The following is an 18217-nucleotide window of genomic DNA, read 5'->3' as shown; positions in this document are numbered from 1 at the left end:
CCACCCACCTTTTATGTCAGCTCGCTTGGCACACCAGCCTCATTCGTGAAGAAGGGCTTATGCCTGAAATGTCGACTCTCCCGCTCCTCGGATGTTGCCTGGCCTGCTGTGTTTTTCCAGCACCACATTTTTCAACTCAGTACTCAGTACGCCCATCTGAACACCTCTCTTAATGGCATTTGCAGTCAAATAGCTGGCCAAACATTTGCACCTTCACCTCAGCCTTGGAACCAAGTATTGTAAGGAAATGAGCAGCAATTAGGAGAGTGGTGGGAAGTACAGGGGATGTGGAAAGGGGCTGTTTGGTTTCTTGCAGAGTAAACGGAGTGAATGATAAAATCTCTACAGTGTTAAAGCAGGCTGTTCGGTCTATCAAGTCCACAGTGATGCTCCAAAGAGCATTCCATCCAAATGCACCACTGTACTCTCTCCCTGTAACCCTGCATTTCTCATAGACCGTTCCCCCAGTCTGCACATCCCTGAACACAATGGCCAATGCACCTAACCTGCATATCTTTGATCTGTGGGAGGAAACTGGAACTCCCGGGAAAATCCACACACACGGGGGAGAATGTGAAAACTCCACACAGACAGTCGCCCGAGGCTGAATTCGAACCTGGGTCCCTGGTGCTGTGAGGCAGCAGTGCTAACCACTGAGCCACTGTGCTACTCCTTTTAAATGTAGGCGAATGGGTCTGGGTGGGTTGCGTTTCAGCGGGTCGGTGTGGACTTGTTGGGCCAAAGGGCCTGTTACCACACTGTAAGTAATCTAATCTAATCCTGAATGGTTTAGCTTTGGCTCAGTGCAAAACATAGCAAATGCAACAACTCCCAACCCTCAGTGTAACATGAGCTACCCCCAGTTTATTTTGAAAGTTCATCAATGGAAAATAGATTTGCTGGCTTGGCAAATGTTAATTGCCCATTCCTGGCTGCCCGTGAAAAGTGTTGAGCCGCTTTCTAGGTTTTTCCCAGTGCTGTTTAGGAGGGAGTCCGCTGGAATAAAGGCAATATATTTCCCAGTCACAATGGGAAGTGGCTTGGAAGGGAGCTCGCAGGCGATGGCATTCCATGTATCTCCTTCTAGATGGTTGTCGCCATAGGTTTGGAAAGTGCTGTCGAAGGAGTATTGGTGAAATTCTGCAGTGTATCTTATAGATTGCTGTTGTATGTCAGTGGTGGAGGGAGTGTATGTTTATTGTGAAGGTGCCAATCAAATGGATGGTGTCAAGTTTCTTAAATATTGTTGGAGCTGCCTTTATTCTGGCAAATGGGGAGTACTGTATTCCTGTTTTGGAAGCAAGTAACTGGCCAATCATTGTAATACTATTTACACAGGTGCTGGTTCCAGCAGTAGTTCAATGTAATTTGCAGATTTCCAGCTAAGACACTGGAACAAGAGCAAAATCAGCCTTCTCAACCATGCAACATTTGCTGGGAGGGAAGCGAGAACCGCGAATGCTGGAGATCAGAGTCGAAAAGTGTGGCGCTGGAAAAGCACAGCTGGTCAGGCAGCATCCGAGGAGCAGGAGAATTAACGTTTCAGACATAAGCCTTCATCGGGAGCCTATGTCCTCTAGTTTTGGACTCTCCTACCCTGTGACAGTTTTCTGGGGGCTAATATCAAAATAGGGAGATCCGTCTCATGGTCTAGTTATGCAATAGCTTAACATACTCACAGAATTGTACCGTAAACACAATGTTCCAGGTAAGACCATCACGGAATCCCCCACTATCAACATCCTGAGGGCTATCATTAAGTACAAACTAAATTGGACTAAGCATGTAAATACTATGACTACAACAGTAAGACAGAAACTAGGAATCCTGCAGTAACTAACTCATCTCCTGACTCTCAAAGCCTGTCCACCATCTACATGGCACAGGTTAGGTGTGTGTGACTGGACTGCTGCCAGCTGACTCTGTTCAGACACAGCCCTTGGCTCCAGCTCATCTGCAAATTACATTGAACTACTGCTGGAACCAGCACCTGTGTAAATAGTTCCTGCTCCTCGGATGCTGCCTGACCAGCTGTGCTTTTCCAGCGCCACACTTTTCGACTCTGATCTCCAGCATTCGCGGTCCTCGCTTCCCTCCCAGCAAATGTTGCATGGTTGAGAAGGCTGATTTTGCTATTGTTCCAGTGTCTTAGCTGGTGTTCGGTGGTCCGACCAATCTCATTCCTTATTTAAGGTTTTCTTGTGGCTAATAGAATTAAGTGTCTGGCTAGGCCATTTGAGCTGGCAGTTAAAAGTCAACTACGTTGCTGAGATTCTGGAGTCACATGGCCAGACCAGGTAAGGACAGCAATTTTTCCTTCGTGCAAGGATGTTTCATGAGCAATGTTGTACCTCACTGAAAGTAGAGCTTCAGAAATCAAGCCATGCTATTCTTGGAGTCAACATAAAAGGTAAAGTTTTTTAAAAAGTATGCAATACCCAAATTTACATAACTTTCAGAGCCAGGTTGACAGAAAGCATGGACCAGGTTTCTGTTCTTAACAAACCACTATCAGTAAATAGACTTGTCGCTAGCGGTAGACAATTATGAACTGTCAGCATATGACGACTTGTTAAAATGAATCCCTTTCAAGCCTCCACCACCACACACACACATGCCAATGCACGCACACACTTTGTCAGGCATGGGATAAAAATCATGGGTGTTACGTACAGAGGAAGAGATTAGGAAGGCGGTTCAGTGGATCCTGTTCTCAGTCCTGCTGAGCATGCTTAGTGGTCAGAATGCTACTACTTGGTCTTTGTTCCCCCGATGCTTTCCCTAGTTTAGAGGAGACATTGGTGTTTGATTCACAATTGTAGAAAGGTCTTGACTTAGTTAGAAGTCACACCTTACAGCAACTGCTGAAAAAATAGTAACCTAATTTTCTTTGAGCTTAAAGCTAGTTTTTACTGCAGAGAACTGAGCTTTTGAGGTGATGGAGGTCTGAAGTTTCTCTGTGTCTTGCTCACAGTCTCAAGTAGGTGCACTGCCTTAGAATCAATCACATACTAATTGACAGGTAGAAACCCTTTGTTATTGGTAACTGGTCACTAGTTCACAGATCAATCAGCTGCTGTTGCCAACTGACTCTCTGTTTGGAGTGGGCAGCATGGTGGCATAGTGGTTAGCACTGCTGCCTCACAGCGCCAGAGACCCGGGTTCATTTCCCGCCTCAGTTGACTGACTGACTGACTGACTGTGTGGAGTTTGCACATTCTCCCGTGTCTGCATGGGTTTCCTCCGGGTGCTCCGGTTTCCTCCCACAGTCCAAAAATGTGAATTGGCCATGCTAAATTGCCCATAGTGTTAGGTGAAGGGGTAAATGTCGGGGAATAGGTCTGGGTGGATTGCGCTTCGGCGGGTCGGTGTGGACTTGTTGGGCCGAAGGGCCAGTTTCCACACTGTAATAATCTAATCTCATTTCTGGTATAAAAATCACACAACACCAGGTTCTCAACCAGCAGGTATATTGGGAGTACGTGCTTTCGGACCGCTGCTCCTTCGTTTGTTCAATATATCACATCAATGTATGACACTAATGATCTTTTGCTATAAATTATGGGTCCTATGTTCCTACTCCACTAGTTACCCGATGAAGGAGCCGTGCTGCGAAAGGTCGTTCTTCCAATGTTTGACTATAACTTGGTGCTGTGTGATTTTTAACTTTGTCCACCCCAGTCCAACACCAGCACCTCCAAATCATCTCTATTCAGGCAAAGCCCTTGGCTCTAGTTCGTCTGCAAGCTACGTTGAACTACTACTGGAAACAGCACCTGTGTAAACAATACTTACAATGATTGGCAAGTTACTTGCATCCAAAACATGAAGCAATCTTCCGACTATCCTTGGTTTTAAAACATTTCCCATTTCAGTTCCCTATTAAAGATGTAGAGGGAAAAAAAAGGATATTGGATTTTTTTCACAACAATTAACAATGCTTTAATAGTCATAGAGATGTTCAGAAACAGACCCTTCAATTTAGCACATCTACTCATCCATGCTGACTAGATACGCTAAATTGGTCTAGTCCCATTTGTACAGGGCATTGCTGAGACCACATCTGAAGTATTATATACAGTTTCACACTCATTCTCTAAGAAAGAATATGGAAGAAGCAATTGCAGAAGCTCATTAGACTGATTCTTTGGACAAGAGGGTTACCTTGTGAGTAAAGAAGTCATAGAGATGTACAGAACCCTTTGGTCCAACTTGTCCATGCCAACCAGATGTCCTAAATAAATCTAGTTCCATTTGTTAGCATTTGGCCCATATCCATCTAAATGCTGCCTATTTGTGAACCCATCCAAATGCCTCTTAAATGTTATAATTGTACCAGCCTCCACCACTTCCTCTGGCAGCTCATTCCATACATGCACGAAAATGTTGTCCCTTAGGCCTCTTTTATAGCTTTCCCCTCTCACCTTAAACCTGTGCGTTCTAGTTTTGGACTCCTCCACGCTGTGAAAAAGACCTTGACTATTCACCTATCAATGCCCTCAGGATTTAATAAACCTCTATAAGGACTCCAATCGACCTCCAATGCTCCAGCAAAAATAGCCACAGCCTGTTCAACCTCTGTCTGTAGCTTAAACTCTCCAACCCTGGCAATATCCTTACAAATCTTTTCTGAACCGTTTCAAGTTTCACAACATCTTTCCGATAGGAGCAAGACGAGAATGGAATGCGGTATTCCAAAAGTGGCCTCACCAACGTCCTGTACAGTCACAACATAACATCCCAACTCCTATACTCAATGCTCTGACCAATAAAGGAAAGCGTACCAAATGCCACCTTCACTATCCTGTCTATTTGCATCGATGAGTATTCATCTCAAATACGGGCATCGTAACAAAGTGCCACTGTCACTGAGCTGGTAATCCTGAGGGTCAGGTTAGTTCTGTGGGGACCTGAGTTTAAATCCCTCCATAGCAGCTCATGATCGTACAATTGGTTATTGTAAAAACCCATTTGGAGCACAAATATCCTTCAGGATAGGAAATCTGCCCATCGTTACCTGGTCTGGCCTCAGTGATTCCAAACCCAGGCAATGTGGTTGATTTCTAATCATCCTGAAATGGCCAAGCAAACCACTAAGTTCAAGGGCAATTAGGGCTGAGCAAGAAATGCTCCTGAGAGAGCAATTTTGAAATCTGAGACCATTTCCTTCCAAAAGGACAAGGGCAGTAGCTACACAGGAACACCACCACACACAAGTTCCCCTCCAAGCCACTCACCATCCTGACTTGGAACTGTATCACTGTTCTTTCAATGTCACTGGGTCAAATCCTAGAATTTCCTCCCCAACAGCATTCTGGGTCAACCTACAACACATGGACTAGAACAGTTCAAGGTGGCAGCTCACCACTATGCTCTCCAGAGTAACTAGGGACAAGGGAAGAATGCAGGCACAGCTAGCCATACTCACATCCCACGACAGTATACTTGGATCGGCTCAGGCTTGAAGGGGCGGTTCCTGGGCTGTAAATTTTCTTTGCTCCTTGTTTGTTCTTTGTTTAAATACATTAGCTCTTCAGTCCAGATGCATTAGCCTAAACTTTGAGCACAGGTCTCCAGTGCATGGTACAACCCTTCTTACCCACTGACCCACAGCCAACACCTACGCATTTTGAAAGTTGAATTGTACTCAGTTGTACTGGCTCTCCAAGATGCAAATGTGTTGGTCATGAGATACAACAATGTCCATATTTTGGCCAATAACCTCTATTTGCCCTTCAGTGTTTCTTTTGTGGTTCTCCAGGGTGGGGTGGGGGACAGTATGTGAGATGAGGAGATAGCAGGTGGCAGAAGAGAGAGAGGGAGGGGGAGGAGAGATGGAGAGGGAGAGAGAGTGATGGTGAGAGAGGCTTAGGCAGGGAATTCCTGAGCTCAGGGCCAGGCAGCAGAAGGTATAGTTGTCAGTGGGTCAAGTGAGGGAAATCAGGAAATTCCCAAGGGACCAACTTTCCCACTGTCTGATTTCAATTTCTGAAGGTTATATTCACTTGTTCTGGTGCCTGGATGCTCCCACGTGGCAAGTCAACAACTCCTGTTTAAATTCCCTCACTCACCACGGATCTTGAACCCAATCCTAAGCCTGGCTTAAAATATTGCCATTTTAAAGAGGAAATTGTCTACCCGGTGTTGGATTTTATACAGTTCCGAGTTATTGTGCTGAGCCCCTCACCTAGTTCATTAAGAAGCTTAGCGCCGTCATCTTGGGGAACAGGCATTCCTGGAAAGGAGTAATTTATAAAAATGCAGATCAGAAGCTCAACCCAGTGAAATAATAAAGGGTTCAGCTCCTGACCTTCAGCATGAGGAGTAAGAGACTCTAAGCTCAGCAGGGAGATCAGGGCATCTTCTAAACTCCAGACTCTCCAAAGCCCATCCAACATTAGGAGTGCGACAAACTCCTTCTGTCTGTTTGGGTCCAGCTCCAACAAGACTCAAGTTCAACAGGACAAAGCAGCCTGCTTCATAGGCACTCTTTCCACCATATTTGACATTCAGTCCCTCCAGTACCAGCCCACAACAGCAGAGTATTCACCACATTCAAGATGTAGGGCAACAATTCACCAAGACTTCAACAGCACCTCCCAAACCCAAGACCTCTACCACCTACAGGACGAGTGCATCGGAGCACCACCACCTGCAAGCACAGTGGCCCCAATGCTGGCAGGGGATGCCTTCTCTTTGAAGAGAAATAGGCATTTTCTTTATGAAGTTACAGAAAAGAGGGACTGCTTTCAGAAAACTGTCATCTGTAAGAAATCAGGCCAAGTTTTAACGTTAATACCATTAACCCTTCCATGTTCCAGCATGCAAAGATTAAACATGCCAAAAGCAGTTTTGTCTGACAATATTCCCTGAAAAGGTCAGGTCAAAGTCACTTAACCTTACCAAGTTTTACTTCAGCATTTTCTGTCAGTAACACGTTCTGTCCCTTGATGTCTCTGTGAATAACTTTGTGCGTAAAGATGTGTTAAGCCCTGCAGGAAAGACAAAGCAGGGACAAAAAAATTGAACATAGAATCCGTATAGTATGGAAACAGGCCATTAGGCCCAACAAGTCCGCACTGACTCTCCAAAGAGAAACCCACCTAGACCCATTCCCCTACACTATACTCTACATTTCCCCTGACTAATGCACCTAATCTACGCATCCCTGAACACTAGGGGCAATTTAGCGTGGCCAATTCACCTAACCTGCACCGGAGCGTGGGGAGAATGTGCAAACTCCAGACTGACAGTCACCTGAGGCTGGAATCAAACCCGGGTCCCTGGTGCTGTGAGGCAGCAGTGCTAACCACTGAGCCACCGTGGTTAATTGTTGTCAATTCAAAACCCTAAAACTCCCTTTCCAAAAGCACTGGATGTACCTAAAGCAAATGAACTGCTGCAGATAAAAAAGCAGCTCACCACTACCTTCTCCAGGGCAAGCCTGGATAGGTAATAAATTGTGTTTCTAAATGCTAAACAGGGTATCAGTTCTGCCTGTGAAAGTCATTTGAACTCTAAGATAATGTTACTGCCTCATCGTCAGTGCCCTTTGACTGTCTAATTATACCGCAGGCTCTGCTGTATTATTAGGCTGTTCGAAAGAATTAGACCAGCTTTGAGTCTGGCTGTGTTGTGAAGCAGTGACAAAACGCGTTCACTGGCCAGCAGTTACATACTCAAAACCTCACCCAAGGAGGCAATTGCATTTAGGATGGCTACCATTTGATTGGTTGGTATTCGGGGAAATTGACCGATTCCGCGTTGTCAGTCCTTTGCTTTACAACGCCTGGTGTAGTTTTTAAATCATCATACTTGAGTAGCAGTGTCAAAGGTTGGGAATGTTCAGTACCAGGTTGAGACAAACAGGACCAGGACAACTTGTAAAATTGAAGTGTAGCTGAGTACCTCAACGTGCATTGCCAAGAGTCAGCATCTTCTGAGGCAGCAAAAGAAAAAATAAAATTTTAAAATGTCAGGTAGCCAAAATGGAAGTTCTGAATTAAACTTAGCAAGGCTGTGTCATGTGGACATAAAGCTGTGTTAAAAACACCAGTATTTCTGGAAGGTAGCGCTTTGCCGCATCTTGAAAAAGGACCATGCACTTCATGTAAAACATGGTAAAGTGAGGCTGTGTGGCTTTTGGCACAGAGGGAAAGGTAGCATGCATGGCAAGATCCCAACTTTGACAACCGAGCCAAGGAATAGTCAAGCCACTTACATACAGTCAAGGAGTAGCCTTGATCGGTCTCCTTCACTATTCTAAAAGTTGGTTTGATTACTCCACATTCCCACCTTCCCAGACAGATTCTTGTTAAGTAAGATAGGAAATTATCTATGTCTGCCTTAAAAATATGCAAGGACTCTGCTACCACCACCTTTTTAGGGAGAGGGTTCCAAATACTCTCAACCAATGTCCCTTCTCAGCTGCCCAGCAACACTCAGTGCAGCCACTGCTGTGTTCTGTGCATGGTGATTGGTTGCAGATACAAGCTGCAACTTTTACTTCCGTTTCTGGAGGTTCATGCAGAAGAGGAAAACGTCAGGGGGAAGATTGCTCATGAGAGGAACAATTGCGTCTCATCTCCGCTTATTGGGTGACTCCTGATTTCAAAACCACATCCTAGATTTGCTGAAAAGTGGAAACATCCCCTCATCCTTGGTACACTTTTTTTGTCATTTATATGAATGATTTGGATATAAATGAGGATTGGTTAATATGTTTGCACATGACACCAAAATTGGTGATGTAGTGGACAGTGAAGCTTATCTCAGTATAATGGGACCTTGATCATATGGGCCACAGAGTGGCAGATGGAGTTTAATTTAGATAAATGTAAAGTTTGCATTTTAGTAAGGTAAATCAGGGCAGGACTTAAAACACTCAATAGTAGTGCTGCTGATCAAAGAGACCTTGGGTGCAAATTCATAGTTCCTTGAAAGTAGAGCGGCAGGTATACAGGATAGTGAAGAAAGCATTTCCTTTATTGGTCAGTGCATTGAGTATAAGTTGTCATGTTGTGACTGTACAGGGCATTGGTTAGGCCACTTTTGGAATAATGCATTAAATTCTCATCTCCCTGATAAATGGAAGATGTTCAGAAAAGATTCACAAGGATCTTGCTGGGATTGGAGAGTTTGAGCTATAAAGAAAAGCTGAATAGGCTGGAGCTATTTTCCCTGCAGCATTGGCGCCCTGGGGCGACACGGTGGCTCATTGGTTAGCACTGTTGCCTCACAGCACTAGGATCCCAGGTTCGATTCCAGCCTCGGGTGACTGTCTGTGTGGAGTTGGCACATTCTCCCCGTGTCTGCGTTGGTTTCCTCTGGGTGCTCCAGTTTCCTCCCACAGTCCAAAGATGTGCAGGTTAGGTGAATTGGCCACGCTAAATTGCCCATAGTGTTAGGTGCATTAGTCAGACGGAAATGGGTTTGGGTGGATTACTCTCCGGAGGGTCGGTGTGGACTGGTTGGGCCGAAGGGCCTGTTTCCACACTGTTGAGGATCTAATCTAATCATTGGAGGCTGAGGGGGTGACCTTACAGAGGTTTATAAAAACATGAGGTAAATGGATAGGGTGAATAGCCAAAGTCTTTTTCTCAGGGTTGGGGTGTCCAAAACTAGAGGGCATAGGTTTATGTTGAGAGGGGGATAATCTGAAAAGGATGTAAAGGCCAAGGTTTTCGAGCAAAGGGTGGTGCGTGTATGGAATGAGCTGCCAGAGGAAGTGTTGGAGGCTGGTACAGTTCCACCATATAAAAGGCATCTGGATGGGTATATGAATAGGAAAGGTTTAGAGACACATGGAACAAATGCTGGCAAATGGAACTAGGGTATCGGGTTGGCATGGATGAGTTGGATGCTGTCCAGCTCTATGACTCTTTCCTCACAAGGTAACCCCCTTCTCCCAAGAATCATGAAATGGACTTCTGCAATTGCTTCTTTTGTATCCTTTCTTCCAGAATGAGTGTGAAACTGTACATAGTACTTCAGGTGTGGTCTGAACTGAAGCAAAACTTACCTACTTTTACACTGTGTTCCCCTGTAATTAACAACAATCCAAAGATGCGCAGATTAGGTGAATTGGCCAGGCTAAATAGTGTTCAGGGGTGTTAGGTGCATTAGTCAGGGGTAAATGTAAAGTAATAGGGTAACGGAATGAGTCTGGGTGAGTTACTCTTTGGAGGGTTGGTGTAGACTTGTTGGGCCAAATGGCCTGTTTCCATACTGTAGGGATACTATGGGATTCTATAATATTATTTGCTTTCCTAATCATTTGCTGTAATGCGTACTTGCATTTTGGACTGTGATGGCCTAGTGGTATTATCACTAGACATTTAATCCAGCGACCAAGGTGATATCCTGGGACCCAGGTTCAAATCCCTCCATGACAGATGGAGGAATTGGAATTTAATAAAAATCCAAAATTGATTCTAATGACAACTTATGACAATGAATTCCTTGTCGATTGTTGGAAAAACCCATCTGGCTCATCAATCTTCTTCAGGGAAGAAACTGCCATCCTTACCTGATCTGGCCGACATGTTGGTAGACTCAAAAATGTGGTTGACTCTCGACTCTTGGTGACTCGGGATGGGGAATAAATGCTGGCCTAACCAGCGATGCCTTAATCACGCGAATGAAAATTTTTTGTGAAAATCAGAACTCCCAGATGCCTCTGTTCTGTAAACTTTCTCAATTTCAGTAATGTTGATTTTTTTTTTGTTCCTGTAAAAGTGGAACATTATCAGGTTTAATCACATTCTCCATTTGAATCGGCTCCCTGGAGTTCAGGCACCCACCCAATATGTCAGTGGTGTGGCCATTCTTTATCCTTGAGTTCAGCTGGTATTACTGAGCTACTTGGTACAGAAGAGATCACTCACTGGAATCTCAGGGGAATACTGATGAGCCATAGCAATGCAGAGTAGGACGGTCAGTATGCATCTAGCATAAATCAGGTAGAGCAGCACAGGAACTGGAGCTTCCTTATGCACAGTTCTGTCAACTGCATTAACAGTGTGATTATTCCTTTGCATTGTACCTTTTATTCCAGTGATATGAGCACCCTGACCCAGGCAACCTACCCACAGGCACTAGCTGTCCATTCCAGCCAGCATCTCATCAACATCCAAGGTAAGGTCAGCTTCAACCATCACGGCGTGAACTTTTAAACTGCTTCGGGTGATAGGAACAAGAGGAAGTCATTCACGCATCCCCCTCTAAACTGTTCTGCCATTCAATTCCATTGAGGCTGATCTGTGAGTGCCCTCACCTCAGCAAACAGATGTCAGTCTCAGTTTTGGAATGTTGAATTGAATAGGTTTGTGGAGGGCAAGAATTCTAGATGTCCACACACATTTAAGGAGGGGGGGGGTGGTGGCGCGCGGCGCTTCTTGACATCACCCCTGTACAGCCTGTACATTCTGGACCCTTCCTCGCCCCCAAAATTGTTTTATTGTCACTTATGCCACAATGAGATCATTCCTTGATCAACACAATATGAATGGAGTCATTTTGTCTGAATTTCTGGGTACCTCTGCATGCATTACGTGAGTTTGAATTGAAAAGTGCCTCAACTACATGGAACCCTGATCACCAATCTCCCCTGAGGAAAAAAAATCAAGATGTTGGTATTGGACTCGGAGATTAATGGGTGGTCTAATGGAGGATGAAAATGATTAAAGGATTTGATTGAGACAAACTATTTCCATGAAGTGCATGTTCTGAAAGAGGTGGGGTGGGTTGGCGGGGTGGGGTCCTTACCCCCTTAAGGGGCGGCTCAGTGGTTAGCACTGCTGCCTCACAGCACCAGGATCCCAGGTTCGATTCCTGTCTTGGATGACTGTCTGTGTGGAGTTTGCACATTCTCCCCGTGTCTGCGTGGGTTTCCTCCCACAGTCCAAGGATGTGCAGGTCACGTGAATTGGCCGTGCTAAATTGCCCGTAGTGTTAGGAGCTTTAGTCAGAAGGAAATGGGTCTGGGTGGGTTTCTCTTGAAGGTTGGTGTGGATTTGTTGGGCCGAGCAGCCTGCTTCCACGTTATAGGTATTCTAATCTTAAAAAAAACACTTCCTCACACTAAGGACAGTAGAAATCTGGAAAGCCATGCTCCCTGTTGAGGTTGGGAGTCAATCTTGAAAATTTAAAAAGTAAGGTAAGCTTTTTCAGTTGGGTACTGGAATTCAGGGTTCCAGAGTTAGAGTTCAGCTTAGACAGATTAAGAAAGGTCTGACTGAATGAAAGAACAGATTTGAGGGCCCAAAGACCACCTATTCCAGTGAAGGCAATTGACATTCACGTAGACATCTGAGATTTTCACTCTCTATTTCCAGTCGCCCTTTCAGTCTTTTCCCCTGAAGGAGGCACTCACTGCACCTCATCCACTTGGCTGACCTTAAAGATGCACCATCAAAGTCCAGTTCTGCCTGGTCCCACTTTCCAATGGGAAAGGATCAGGTTCAGATGCATGGTTTGTTGACTGATTATTACTGAATCGCCATCTTCACCATTTGTCCTCGCCCTCACTGCAATTAACGTTGAGCTCAATATGAATAAAGAACTGTTTCCGGAGCATCAAATAGGTTTTATGGACAATCCCAGAAGCCTCTTGCATCATGTTGCAATGTAACGAAGCAGCTTGCCTCTGTTCTTCAGGTGCAAGTGGGAACAGGATATTGAGTTGGATGATCTGCCGTGGTCAGGTTGAAAGCATTGAAGAGCCTATTCCTATTCCCTGTGATTCTGTGCTCCCAGAAGCTTTACCTGCGCTCAAGACAAGAGTCCCAAATCTCCAGCAGCAGTCCTTGTCAATCCTACAATTCTCTAGAAACTTTGATTCTGCAATATAAAATGGCAATTTATCAGAATGCACTTGGAAATTATTTTGAATATTTAGCATCAGGTACTACAGTCCCAAGCACTATATGGTGAGATTGGTGAATCTAAATCCCATTATCAATTTAGAAACTGATGGAGTCAGTGGGAACCATGCGAACACAACTTCCTGTCATTTAAGAGTGTGCCTGTTGTGAACCGTGGTGGAAATGTCTCCTCAGATCATTTTTAGCTTGTGTTAATTTTGGTTGGGAGAAGGTCTGAATATCAGCTGACGTTTCCGCTCATCCTTGACTCCTCGTGCTGGCGGGCACTAAAGGGATGATGGCATTTTCACCTTTATCCTCGTGTTCTCATTCCGCAGAAGGCCATGGGAGACCAGGCGGACTGTTGGGCGATCGGCCAAAATCACAGATGTTCACATCAGCCATTGCACAGGTAAGTCCCCCCCCCCCCGGGCTGGCTGAGCTGTTAAGAATTCAGAGTACAGACCACCGCCTGTACTCAGTAGGCAGCACTCTGCTCCCTGAGTCAGGAAGTCATGGATTCCAGCACAGAGGCTGGAGTGCCTCACCCAGACTGACACTTAGAGCACGTTTGAGAGGTGCCTTTCAGTTGATCAGTTAAAACCAAGGCCCCCCCTCAAAAGGGCTTTGAAATGGCCAAAAGAGAAACATTGACCATGAATCTGATGGACAAGGCAGCAAGTTAGACCAAAACCTCACCACAACAAGATACTTCTTCTTTCCAGTTTAGGATCTTGATACGGCTGAATTAAAGCCCCCTTTCCCATATAATCATCCGACACCAGGTCATTAGTAATAGTCTTGTGTGGGTTTTTAAAATCAGAAACGTTATTTATTGGCACGATTTTTCTGGAAAGGTTTATCACTACAGTGTGTGCATACAAGTAAGATATAATAACAGAAAATTGGTTAAGAATAAATTTTAGTTAGTTTTTTATGTTGAGTCCAGTGAGGGTGATCTCTTCACTCTGGAAGTTCAGGAGCAGCCCACATAAGACCATAAGATATAGGAGCAGAATTAGGTCATTCGGTCCTTCGACAATACTCTGCCATTCAAGCATTGCTGTTCTGCTTCTCTACCCATTCTTCTGTCTTCTCTATGTAACTTTTGATCCTCTTTCTCATCAAGAACCTATTTATCATTGTCTTGAAGACAGTCGATGACATGGCCTCCACAGTCTTTTGCGGCAATGGGTTTTCACAGATCCACCACCCTCTAGCTGACAAAATTCCTCCTTGTCTCAGTTTGAAAGAGTTGTTCCTTCACTCTGAGGTTGTGCCCTTGGGTGCTAGCCTCTCCTCCTAGTGGTGACATCTTCTCCACATTCAATCTATCCAGGCCTCTCAGTATTCTGTAACCTTCAATGAGATCCCTCCCTAATCCTTCTAAAGGTCCATCCAATACAGACTTCGAATCCTCACATGACAAACCCGGGATCATTCTTGAGAACCTCCTCTGGACCCCCTCAATGCCAGTATATCCTGGGCCCAAAATTGCTCACAATATTCCAAATGCATTTGAATCATAATCTAATGTGGCCTCATTAGTACATCCCTGCTTTTGTATTCTAGCCCTCTTGAAATGAATGCTAACATTTTGCATTTGCCTTACTAACTAATTATCAACTGAATCTGCATGTCAGCCTTAAGAGAATTCTGAGCTAGAACTTCTCAGTCCCTTTGTGCTTCAGATTTCTGAAGACTTTCCCCATTTGAAAATAGTCAATGCCTCTAGTCTTCGTGCCAAAGTGCATGACCCCTCATTTTCCCATAATGTATTCCATTTGCCACTTCTTTGCCCACTCTCCTAGACTGTCCCAAGTGCTTCCTCAACACCACCTGTCTTTGGGTCATATGCAAACTTAGCAACAATACCCTCAGTTCTTTGTTGGATCATTAATGTATAACTGATGCCCAGATGAAATAGAGAGTTTATTGGCAATAAGAGATGCCCTGTTATTTGGACAACTTTATCAAATTCTTGCATCCTGAGGACCCATTTGTTTTCTCAGACAAACATGTGACCTTCTGGAAACAGGTTTTGAGAATGATTTGGACATAGAGTCTTGTGGCTTTGTTGCCTGATTTCTGCTGTTAACTCAGCAGTGTGCATTGCTGACCTGCAAAGACCAAACCAAGCTTTCACATGCATCCTTTCACAGACTTAGACTACTCTATACTCACACACACTCATATACACACTCTCACAGATACTCACAACCCCCCTTCTCCAGACACACACACTCCTACAGACACACGCTCCCACACTCTCATTTGCACCCCCCCACAGACTTAGACACTCTACACTCTCATATGCACGCACACACACTCTTTCTCACACTCTCAGCCCCCCATCCCAGACAGACACACACACACAAACCCACGTGCTCACATATACATATGTTTGTGGGGTGAATTTGTACTTTGCTCAAAAAACTGCATGAATTCATGTAAGACTCTGTGTTAACTCACTTTTTAGATTAGAATCAGTCTAAACATTATGACACAGGGGGCTAAAACCTTCAACATACTATCTGGCTAACACCAGTTGTTACAGTTAACCTGAGAATTTAACTTTTTAAAAAAAAAGTTTTGTGATTTACATATGAAAGAAGTGAAATAACATAGTCATTCTAACAGATGAAAGACTCAACAAACAATCAAGGTATTTTTCAATGTGTAATTTCAGTTACATCACATTGTAAACTTTTGCTATAAATTCTGTGTCGTACAATTGTGTCCTCCACAACCACCTGATGAAGGAGCGATGCTCCAAAAGCTAGTGCTTCCAATTAAACCTGTCGGACTATAACCTGGTATTGTGTGATTTTTAACTTTATACACCCCAGTCCAACACCGGCATCTCCAAACCAGAAATCGAAGTGTTATGGTTATGTGATGATTGGACATGCATACACATTGGAAAGTAATTCATAGTCCTATCAGATTCCATTGGTTTAGAGTGAAGGCAGATGGAGCTCTTTCGGACTTCCTTGTACTAATTGGTTTCATTAGCTGTTGTCATCTGGTACATTTTGGAGTCAAATTGAGTGTTGATGCCCTTGTTGTCTTTGGACAAGTCCTCACAATGACAGGTCCACAGGAGTTTTGTCCAGCAACAGCACTGTAATCTATTATTAGAAACTTACTCAAATTGAGTTCCACGACTCAGGTGACATGTGGCAGCCGGCTTATAAATCAGTAGTGAGGAGAAAGTGAGGACTGCAGATGCTGGAGATCAGAGCTGAAAATGTGTTGCTGGAAAAGTGCAGCAGGTCAGGCAGCATCCAAGGAACAGGAGAATCGACGTTTCGGGCATAAGCCCTTTTTCAGGGCTTATGAAGAAGAGCTTATGCCCGAAACGTCGATTCTCCTGTTCCTTGGATGCTGCCTGACCTGTTGCGCTTTTCCAGCCACACATTTTCAGCTCTGATCTCCAGCATCTGCAGTCCTCACTTTCTCCTATAAATCAGTAGTGTCCTTTTTTGAAACAGAGCATCCAGATGTCATTCATTTTGGGAAAAAAATGAATTGGAACGTTCTCATATCTGCTTGGCATCACAGGAAGAAGATTGGGGATTTCTGGATGCTTCAGACCAAATTCTACCCTGGTCCAATGGTCTGCTAAACTGGGCTAACTTGTCACTCGTCCGGTTAACCGTTTGATGGGGCTGCTCGTGTGGCTGTCAGACTTCCTGTAATAATCCCTGCAAGGTGATACATTTTGGAGGATCAAATTCAAGTGTGAGTTATACTGTAACTGGCAGAACCCTTAGAAACATGAACATACAGATGGATCTGGGTGTGCAGGTCCACAGTTCCCTCAAAGTGGCAACACACGTGGCCAAGATGGAGTATTGTGTTGCCACAGGGAAGTTACTTGCGTGGAACTGAGAAATAAGAAAGAGACAATCACCTTATTGGGATTGTGTTATAGACCCCTTAATAGTCAGCAGGAAATTGAGAAACAAATTTGTAAGATTTCAGTTATCTGTCAGAATAATAGGGTAGTTATGGTAGGGGATTTTAACTTTCCAAACATAGACTGAAACTGCCATAGTGTTTAAGGGTTTAGCTGGAGATGAACTTGTTAAGTGTGCACAAGAAACTGTTATGATTCAGTATGTGGATGTACCCACTAGAGAAGGTACAAAACTTGATCTACTTTTGGGAAATAAGGCAGGGCAGGTGACTAAGGTGTCAGTGGGGGAGCACTTTGGGGCCAGCGACCATAATTCTATTGGTTTTAAAATAGTGATGGAAAAGGATAGACCAGATCGAAAAGTTGAAGTTCTAAATTGGAGGTAGCCCAATTTTGACGGTATTAGGCAAGAATTTTCAAAACCTGATTGGGGGGGTAGGTGTTCACAGGTAAAGGGACGGCTAGAAAATGGGAAGCCTTCAGAAATGAGATAACTAGAATCCAGAGAAAGTATATTCCTGTTAGGGTGAAAGGAAAGGCTGGTAAATGTAGGGAAAGCTGGATTTCGAGAGAAATTGAGGTTGTGGTTAAGAAAAAGAAGGAAGCGTGAGTCAGGTATAGACAGGAAGGACTGAGTAAATCCTTAGAGTGTAAAGGCAGTCGGAGTATACTTAAGAGGGAAATCAGGAGGGCAAAAGGGGGACATGAGATAGCTTTGGCAAATAGGGTTAAGGAGAATCCAAAGAGTTTTTATAAATACACTAAGAACAAAAGGGTAACTAGGGAGACACTGGGCCCCTTAGGCTGCTTTGCTGATCTTTGTGTGGAACTGCAGAAGATGGGAGAGATACCATATGAGTATTTTGCATCAGTATTTATTGTGGAAAAGGATATAGAAGATATGGAAATAGATGAAGGGAAATAGATGGGGACATCTTGAAAATTATCCATATTACAGAGGAGGAAGTGCTGGATGCCTTGAAATGCAGAAAGGTGGATAAATCCCCAAGACCTGATCAAATGTACCTTAGAACTCTGTGGGAAGCTAGAGAAGTGATTACTGGGCCCCTTTCTGAAGTATTTGTATCATCGATAGTCACAGGTGAGGTGCCACTATTTAAGAAAGGTGGGATGGAAAAACCAGGAAAGTATAGACCAGTGAGCCCGACGTTGGTAGCGGGCAAGTATATGGAGAGAATGCTGAGGGACAGGATGTGCATGTATTCGGAAATTGGGGACCGATTAGGGATAGCGCTGAAAATGTGTTGCTGGAAAAGCGCAGCAGGTCAGGCAGCATCCAAGGAGCAGGAGAATCGACGTTTCGGGCATGAGCCCTTCTTCAGGAATGAGGAAAGTGTGTCCAGCAGGCTAAGATAAAAGGTAGGGAGGAGGAACTTGGGGGAGGCGATAGGTGGAAGGAGGTCAAGGTGAG

The 18217-nt window shown here is 44.4% G+C and overlaps 1 protein-coding gene across 3 annotated transcripts in view; it reads left to right on the top strand.

Annotated features, from left to right (window-relative positions):
• gps2 (G protein pathway suppressor 2) overlaps positions 1-18217 on the top strand; it is a 43590-nt gene that overhangs the window by 13390 nt on the left and 11983 nt on the right. For all 3 annotated transcript variants that reach the window (XM_043686896.1, XM_043686898.1, XM_043686897.1), the window contains exons 5-6: positions 11057-11136; positions 13202-13275. In XM_043686896.1, coding sequence (XP_043542831.1) covers positions 11057-11136; positions 13202-13275 — 154 coding nt within the window. The remainder of the gene's footprint in view (positions 1-11056; positions 11137-13201; positions 13276-18217) is intronic.

This window comes from Chiloscyllium plagiosum, unplaced genomic scaffold (assembly GCF_004010195.1).
Source record: "Chiloscyllium plagiosum isolate BGI_BamShark_2017 unplaced genomic scaffold, ASM401019v2 scaf_52, whole genome shotgun sequence".
NCBI lineage: Eukaryota > Metazoa > Chordata > Chondrichthyes > Orectolobiformes > Hemiscylliidae > Chiloscyllium > Chiloscyllium plagiosum.
This window is presented reverse-complemented; position numbering and strand designations above follow the sequence as displayed.